At 29.8% G+C, this 9,356-nt stretch overlaps 1 protein-coding gene across 1 annotated transcript in view; it reads left to right on the forward strand.

Moving 5' to 3' along the window:
- Positions 1 to 8,176, forward strand: part of LOC108557119 — a 165,987-nt gene extending 157,811 nt beyond the window's left edge. The window contains exons 5-6 of the mRNA XM_017913524.1: positions 7,724 to 7,841; positions 7,990 to 8,176. Of these exons, the coding sequence (XP_017769013.1) occupies positions 7,724 to 7,841; positions 7,990 to 8,176 (305 nt within the window). The remainder of the gene's footprint in view (positions 1 to 7,723; positions 7,842 to 7,989) is intronic.
- Positions 8,177 to 9,356: the final 1,180 nt, after the last annotated feature.

The following is a 9,356-nucleotide window of genomic DNA, read 5'->3' on the forward strand; positions in this document are numbered from 1 at the left end:
ATTTGTGATATTCAAACTTAAAAATAAATTTATAATTAATTATAAAAAAGTTTAATGAAGAATCTACTTAAATAATAAATGAAAATTACTCAATAATAATTGTACAGTTTATTTTTATAAATTACTAAAATATTCAAGGAAAAATCCAAAATCTTAACAACAACAAAAAAAACAAACTTTCATTAATCAAAATTTCATCATTCAGTTTATTTCTGTGACACTGAAAAGTTGCAGATTATGAATGCGCTTATAAATAAATCTGCTTCATAAACAGCTCGAGTTCGTTGCGCAACTAATGATATACGATGTGTATGTCTACTTTACTACTACTATATTTTTTTCTTTCATTTTTTTTTGCATACGAATTGCCATGTCGGATTTAATCAGATTAAAATTTCGAAATTTCACTTTGTAACGTTGATTAGAATTCGTGCATCATTTATCAAATGGCGAGTGAAACGACGTCTGCAGTTGAAAATGTATATAAAAATGAATGAACAAAAAAAAAATAACAAATGCGACAGTGTATAAATATGTTAAAAGCATTCATCATATTTTTAGTCCTCTCAAGGGAGCAAAGCAAGAGGCTCGGTCACTGGCTGTTACTTAAATTTGCCCGTCCATCCGATCATGATGAATTATTTTATTTGTGAGCTCCGAATGTTTGGAGCGTAGTAGTTAATCAACGCTCACCGCAGGACATTCTTTGAATGGAGCACCTAGACTTTCATAAATGATAAAATTATAATTTTCTGAGCGTTCTAGAAGATTTTGAATAATGTTATTGAAAAAAAATACAAACGCGTTCATTGATTTGATAATTTGGATTTTACCATTTTATTATTAGTTTCAAAGCAAATATTATAAATATTCATAGAAAATGCAAATATTGTTCCAATAATTGTTTTGTTTATAATAATTTCCCAATTTTATATCAAAATTTATACATTTATTTATCAAAAATATATTGTATGTTATTTCTCAATTATTTATATCATTTCTAACTAGTAGTTTCTTAATGTGGCGATTTTAAAGTATGATTTACTCTGGTTCGATTCGGTTAGTCTAAAAATTTCGGTTCAGTTCCTGTTGAAATTAAAATTTAAAATAGTTAAAATTTTTAGTTACGATTCAGTTAAAAATTCCGGTTAATTCCGCCGAATACGGTAAACCGAAATTAACCGGTTTCGTTTCGACTCTCTGGATTTAATAGATAAAGTAAAGTAATTGAAAATAAACTGAAATTTTCAAATAATAGTAATATTAGAACACATTTTTTGTAGAAAATATAAAATTAAATTAGGAAATTACGTAACATTAAATATTATAATAGAATTAACTGAAAATTGGCTGAAATTTTTAAATAATAGCAACTAACACTTTTTTTTGTAGAAAATGTAAAATTTAATTGTGAAATTACATTGAATCAAAAAAAGGCATTTTTCGTAAAGTGAAGTTCCAAAATTTCAATTATTGTTTTATCAAATATTCTCAATCTATTTCGAATAACTTTATTACAGATACACTATTTATTTCACTTTTAACTTATCAGTATTTTATTTCTAATTGTTATAGTTTTATTAATTACTGTGTATTTCAATCAATTTAATGGTTTAATAAATCTTTTGAAATTATTTTAAACATCCCATATGTATTTTACTGCTATTTTTGTTGTTGTTTATGCTGTATTTCAGTGATATATGCCTTTTTAGCAAATAATAAAATGAAATAAATAAAAAATTGGATGATATGTACAGGTTTTCAATTAATTTTAATATTTTGCCGGAGGAATTAAAAATTTCCATTTATATTGCAAAACTGTTTAATCCTCGTCGATTATAGACTTTTTTTTTAATTTCAATCAGTTCAATTTGCGGGTGAAACTGTGGAAGGATGGGTGATTCGAACGTTTGGGGGGTGAGAAAGAGGGCTCACTGCTCCATCGATTCAATTTTCTCAAGCACTTCGTTTGTTTTTTCCCGTGGCAATTTTTTCCGGCGTCTCTAAGGAGCGACTTGCTTAGCGTAAACTGATAAGGTTTTCCGTTGACAAGATCACACGTACACGCGAACGTCGTCCTTTTTTTAGAAAGGGGGGAAGGATCGACGCCTCCGACGCTAAGGTCTTGCCTCGCCTCCTGCGATGAAGGAAAAGGAGTCTATGATGATGATGAAAGAAAAAAGGAGGGAAGAAAAAACTTTGCACCAGCATTAATATCAATTTAAGGTAGTCTTATATCCAGTTCCTTTTCCTTTTTTTTATTTCATTCTACTTCACACTCTTGTATCTATATTTTTATAGTCTTCCTTCTTATACAAACTTTAACTATAATAGTATAATATAGCAACATAATTATATTAATAGTTTAGTTGTAATCCTTTACGGATGCATGTTCAGAATTAAACAAAGTTGGGCGGATATATCCGCCGTTTGCCCTTAAAGCGTTAAAAATGCGTCCTAAAAATATTAAAATATCAATATTATTATGGAAAACAATATGTTTTAAAATCAGAAATATCAAATAAAATCACTTGAAATTATGTTTTTACATATTTGAAATATTTATTCCATTCTAAAATATTCCATTTCATAACACAAGAATGAAATCTGAATGCATGTAAATGTTAAATTCGGAAAAGTAGAGTATTTCAGTTTTAGATTGAATTTACTTCAGTAGACTTAAGTCTACTTAATTCAAATAAAATTCCAGAAATTCCATCTAATTTCCTTCCACTTCACACTCTTGTATCTATTTTTTATAGTCTTCCTTCTTATACAAACCTTTACTGTACTAGTATAATATATTAACATACAAGTATAAATAGCAATTTCACGTACGCGTTCAGAATCAAGCATAGTTTTCCTGAATAAAAACTTGGGCGGATATATCCGCCCTTGGGAAAATATCAATAAATTGATCAAACTGTATATTTCAAAAACACAAAATCTCTTCAAATTTTGTTTTTGCATATTTATAATATTATTTCCATTCCAAAATTTATAATTTCTTAAATTAATTAAAAAATAAGTCATTTGAACGAACATTAATTATATTCATAGATTGACTCGATTTTAATTAATTTTCGGTAAATTTTTTCATAATAATAATGTTATAAATATACTATTTATATAGATTATGTAATGTAACAAATCGTGAATACAAAACACATTGGAGATACTAATTGCAATATGACTTTAACGTAAAATGAATTAATTTTGTGCACAGGTTGAAATATTTGGCTATAATAATGAAATTCAATTTAATTTACCGAATTTTCAGGTTAATGAAAATTTTCCGTGACAATAATTACATGCAGCAGCAGCAGCGACATCCGCTCTATTTACCCGCACGCCCTCCAGTTTTCCCTATATACATTTTTTTATTTGTTTGTTTTGTTTCTGTTCGTTGTTGTTCTGTTTTTCAACCCCCAGCCGAAAGTTTAGTTGGTCGAATTGTTGCATATATGCACACATGCACCAACAAACGACAGTTATAATGAAGTTATTATCGCTGCGCGAAAAAGTTTCTAATCGATTTATTTCGTGCACCGGAAGGTGTCGGAAGGGCGAAAATGTAAACGGAACCGAGAGAGAGAGAAAATGGGTCTCCGGCGCGCGAAAAAAAAGCACGTAAAATGCGAGCGAGGAAAGGAAAGGAAGAGAATAAGAGTGTGAGAGGGGTTGAAAACACACACACACATAAACCTTCGGACTTAATCGACGATATTTCCTAATTGCGCTTTTCCTTGAGGAATTTGTTTTAATCCCGGCCACAGGAGGGGATCGAAGGAGGCCAGATGAGGAGCTTATCTCTTCCGGTTCAAGAATTTCCGACCGTTGTTTTGGGTATATCCGGTGGATGCATCCAGTTTTTTTTCTTGTTATCCTGTGTGTGTGTGTTTGTTGGAGTTATATATTTTTTTATTCTTGTCGTCCTTCCGCTTCCTTCGTCCTGTTTTTTTTATTTTCATCTAACCTTAGCTTAGGGGTGGGTTTGAAACAGAAATAATCAGGCGATAAGGGCACGGACACCCCCAAGAGCAAGAGGAGGGCTTTACGACACCCCCGAAGTGCGATAAACTCTCAACATTTCTTACATGTTACACGATATTTTATAATCAAGTTTGATTCCTCCGGCCCGGACATAAAAACGGTTTACGATTTCGTAAACCGCCGTCGCTTTGGAAATTATTGCATTGATTTTATATTTGTACGAATAAACTGAATATAAAGAAAAACACGTAATAATCGAAGATTGCTGTGAGAAAAAGAAAATAAAGAATTCAATTGTTTATTTTTTACATTATAGAGATAAACGTTACCAAAAGGTATAAAGTATAACAGGGGTCGGCAACTTGTTTGCAGCAAAGAGCCACTTGCTTGTTAAAAAAAGACTTAGGAGCCGCATTAATCATAACAATTGATGTGTTTACTAATAAAATTCATTTTCCACCATAGCCACCATAGTAATAGTTGGGAGCCACAATTTCTATTAAAAGAGCCGCGTTGTGATTTTGACTAAAACATATGTTTAGTAAAAATGTATTACATGTTTATATAAATAAAAAAATAGAAATTTTTACAAGTAGAATTAAGCATAGTTTTCCTGTATACAAAGTTGGGCGGATATATCCGCCATTTATCTGCAACGGAACAATTAATAAGTATTCTTAATTATAATCGAGTTTCAATAGATATAAGGAACAAAATAGATTTATATTTCTTCTTTCTTTATTATTTCTCATTATGGCAAAAAAAACTTATACATTTTTTAATTCATAAATCAGTAATAAATATATAATTTTTATGAGGTCAAAGTTGACACTATAAGTTCGTTGAACTGTTTTTACTTTAACTTCCTCGTTTCGTTAATCCAAATCAGGAAGTACAACAATAACTCCCGCTTAACGGAAAGAAAGAAAACTGTAACTTTCCGTGATTTACTTGAAGTTAGTGCGGATAAAAATATTAACGGGTTTACCCTGTCTGCAGAATTTTCTGTGAAATTTTTAAAAATTATTTTGAAAATTATATTCTTTTTATATTGTCAAAGTTGATATAATAAGTTTGTTCAATTATTTCTATAACGATTTACTCGATTCTTTAATCCGAACAATAACTCCCGCTTAATAGAAAGAAAGAAAACAGTAAGTTTCACTGAGTTACTTGAAGATAGTTTGGATTAAAATATTAACCGGTTTTATCCGTCGTTGTCTGCGCATTTTCCTAGGAAATTGTTTTAATTTATTTTAAGTTCATGACCGGAATGATGGCTCGTCGGAATAAGAGAGAAAGAGAGAAAAAAAGGAGGACGAAAATAAAAGGAAGAGGAGAACAAGATTTTGATAATGGTCCAAGTTGGAGTCGTCCCTCGTAATGCGCGAGCCTCGAGGAGAAGGATAATGTCCCGAAGAAACTGCCGGGGGATCATTAACAGGGAAAAACTTGGCCTGGACACGGATTCCTCCTTCTGCGGAAAGGCCTCCTTCGTCCTTTAGCGACGGGGTTTCGTATTTGCGCACCGAGAGTTGTAAATGCCATAAAGGCCATAAAGCCATAACTTAAAGGAAGTGTACTTATATATATACACTAACACACATTTATATATAATATATATACATATACATATAGACTCTATCCTTTTCTCGTACAGAGAGTAGTCCTTCGTTGCACACGGCGGGGCGAGTGCAGAAGTAACGATTTTCCTTTGGCTTTGCCCCATTGTATTTCGTTACGTAATATCCAGAGCGCGACCATTATGCAACCTCCGGTGGTGGCGCGGGCTGCGGACACACACATACACATACACTCACACCAGGAACGGACCAACCCTTCCTTCTCGCTATTCACACAAAACTTTTGTGCATAATACCAAAAAGAAGGAGGACGTTTATTTTCTTTTCTTTAATTTTTCCTCATCCGTCGCGAAGAATGTCACTTTTGTTACGCGCAATCAATTTCGTTTAAAATATATATTTCTCTCTCACAGGAACCTGCATATTATATAAATCACATTTATTTTTAATACTTTGCATGATAATGGAGCCGCGTGCGCCCGCATAAATTTCAATTACTAAACGTATCCAAAGAAAACTGATGACCCATCGTTATAACGTTTCATTTCATTTTTTTTATTAGATTAATGAAATATTTTAATCTTAGCGAATTGATCATTATTACGTATTTTATTGTAATATAAAATCGGTTAAATATCCGAAAAAATGTTTGTTTTTAAGGTCAAAACATATATTTTTATAGGACAAAATAGATAGATTTTAATGGACAAAATATTTGAAATAATGAGGATTTCGTATATTGTTTTAATATGAGAAATTAAGAGTATTTTAATATATTCGAAAAATTAATGAAAATTGTTTATTCCATATACAGATTGTAAACCTTACTTTGTATTTTTTATAATGTATAAATATCAGAATTTTCTATAAATTTAATAATATTTCTGAAAACAGTTAAGAAAACCTATAATTTTAAATTATTTTGATTGAAAAACTTTTTAAAGAAATATGGGCAATTCATCCGAAAAACTATTAGAAATTATAAGTATTGTTGTTTATATTAGATATTTATAAAAAGATAATTTATAAGAAAATATATTAGAAATTATTGTTGAAATGTAGATATTCTAAATTATACTTTCTATATTTATATATCAAAAATTAATAAAGTGTCTAAAAAAATGGGTAATTTATCAGAAATACTTATGTTTGTATTTCGTACATATACAAAATCTAAGAAATTAGCAAAAGTGTAAATAAATAGTCAAAATTAAAAAAAACTTAAATTTTAAACTATTTTGGTTGAATATGAGAAATTAATGAAACTTTTTAAAGAAAAAAAAAGGTAATTTATCCGAAAACCTATTAGAAAATAGAAGTATTATTGTTTCAATATAAGTATACTTTTTATTTCTATATATCAGAAAATGGGTAATTTATCAGAAATACTTATGTTTGTATTTCGTACATATACAAAATCTAAGAAATTAGCAAAAGTGTAAATAAATAGTCAAAATTAAAAAAAACTTAAATTTTAAATTATTTTGGTTGAATATGAGAAATTAATGAAACTTTTTAAAGAAAATAAGGCCATTTATCCGAAAACCTATTAGAAAATAGAAGTATTATTGTTTCAATATAAATATACTTTTTATTTCTATATATCAGAAAATAGGTAATTTATCCGAAATTGAAATTGTAACTTCAATACAATTACTTCCATACTGAGATTTCAAATTATAATTTTCATTTATAATGTATGTTTGATATATATACAAAAATATAAGAAATTATCATATGTTTAATTAAATAGTCAAAATTTTGGTGAATTAGATATTATTTATTCACTATTCTATAATTAGTAAAATGTAATTTGGACTGCTATGGCTATTAAATTTTATGTTTCTTCACTTGATAAATCTTTAGTATTAAGATAAGTGTGCTCTGTGAATGAATCTGACAGTCAAAAATAAATGTCACAAATAATATTTGACAGTGTATGAAGTTTCCGTTTTAACTGTGAAATTTGTGTGTTTTATTGAACTTGAACGTTGATTTACATCTTGCGTTTAAACTTGGAGGAAGTAACTTTTAACCTGAGGTATAAACATCATAAAATTTTAAATATCGAAGTTTTACAAAACACGAGATTATTTGTTTGAGTTTCATATCGAAATTGTAACTGACGTTTTATGTTTTTTTTTTAGTACCAGAGAAGAGTTTGATCCTTCGTCGAGTATCAGCTGATGCGGAGGATATAAGAGTGGAATGCAAGGCGGAAGGCGTCTTTCCCAAACCGGATATAGTGCTACGCTCGCAGCAGCGGTGAGTGTGCCCTTCCGGATGTAATAGCAATAATAACAACAACAACTACCAGAACCACCCTCGTCCTCAATTCAACCCCCGCTCACTTCAAGATCGATCCTTGAGAATGCCCTTTAAATATTTATGATTTCGAAATTTCGGGAACCAGACGAGGTCCTCGGGGTCGCGAGTCCATTAGAGGCGTTCGAACGATGGTCACGTTTAACCGAAAACAGGGTGATAGAGGGTGGTGGTTCGAGCAGTCCCGCTCCTATGCAAATATAACAAATGGCACTTCGAGGTTTGCCGTTTTCGACAAGGCGCTCGCTGCTTACGTGGCCGCACTTCCGCAATAAAAGGGCGCGAAATTTCAATTACGTCCTTCACTTTTTCGTATAAATTAACGCCCAAATGGATTGTCCACAATTTAAATTTATTCGGAATTTATTCAATATATTCAATTCCTCCAAATACGAATAGAAATATAAATCAAAATATTCATATTAATTGACATAACCAGATGACAAATAAAGACAAGCCTACTTCATAAAAACTAACCTATTTACATTACTATTTTCAAATTGCTTATCATATTGATATTTGCATTGAACTACCAACTTAAATCAATTTAATAACTACAACAATTTTTCGATTTACAGCAAATTTTCGCAAATACAACAAAAATAAAATGTATTCATTTTAAAGTATATTAACAGAACTCAGTCGTAAGTCAAGAAATTAACCAATATTTTTGCTAAAATTTGAACTACTAAATTTCATTCATGATCTTTTATAATTTGAATTACTAATAATAATAGCAGTTCAAATACACGTCGTCCTTAAGTAAATCTAACAGTTGGCTTAAATATACATTTATATCTCGCAGGGACACTTGGATCCAAACCGTTTTATATGTATTCTTGCTGTGCTCTAAGGCTGACTCTAGATCGACTTAAACGACAGCGTTTAATATTTAACCCAGGCTTTACAACCTTTCTTTTTTCCCATCCTCGAATTTAACGCACCCAACGTTTACGTCCGTGTAAACTCTTTAAATCTTCTTTCTCTAATCTGTCCTCAACCACACTTTGTGTTACTACTACGAGTTTAACACATAACGTTCTTTTTTATTAAATTTAATCACCATTATAAAATTCTAATTCAACTCCCATTTTATTTATCAAATATTAAATACTTTTTTGAATGTCGACTTTGCATTCCTTCTAAGAACTTCTCAAAGTTTCTTTCAAACTTTTTTAATATTTCTTTGTTGATTCATGTTTTTTTTACTAAAATTTTCCCAACTTATAATTACACAAAAAATATTTTTTTTACATGACTGATTTTAATTGGTAAATTTAAATACAAATTTTATATTTGAAAATTACTGCTTTCATTTCTTCAATAATTAGAAATATTTGTATAAAATAAATACAAATTTCTTAAATTTAAACTTCGTATTTATTGTAAAAACTTTTGAATTCTTTTTTCAATCTTGTTAATTAATTTAAACCAGATATTTTTCATTATTGATTT

Source organism: Nicrophorus vespilloides, unplaced genomic scaffold (genome assembly GCF_001412225.1).
Source record: "Nicrophorus vespilloides isolate i.1.1-1 unplaced genomic scaffold, Nicve_v1.0, whole genome shotgun sequence".
In the NCBI taxonomy this organism is placed as follows: Eukaryota; Metazoa; Arthropoda; class Insecta; order Coleoptera; family Silphidae; genus Nicrophorus; species Nicrophorus vespilloides.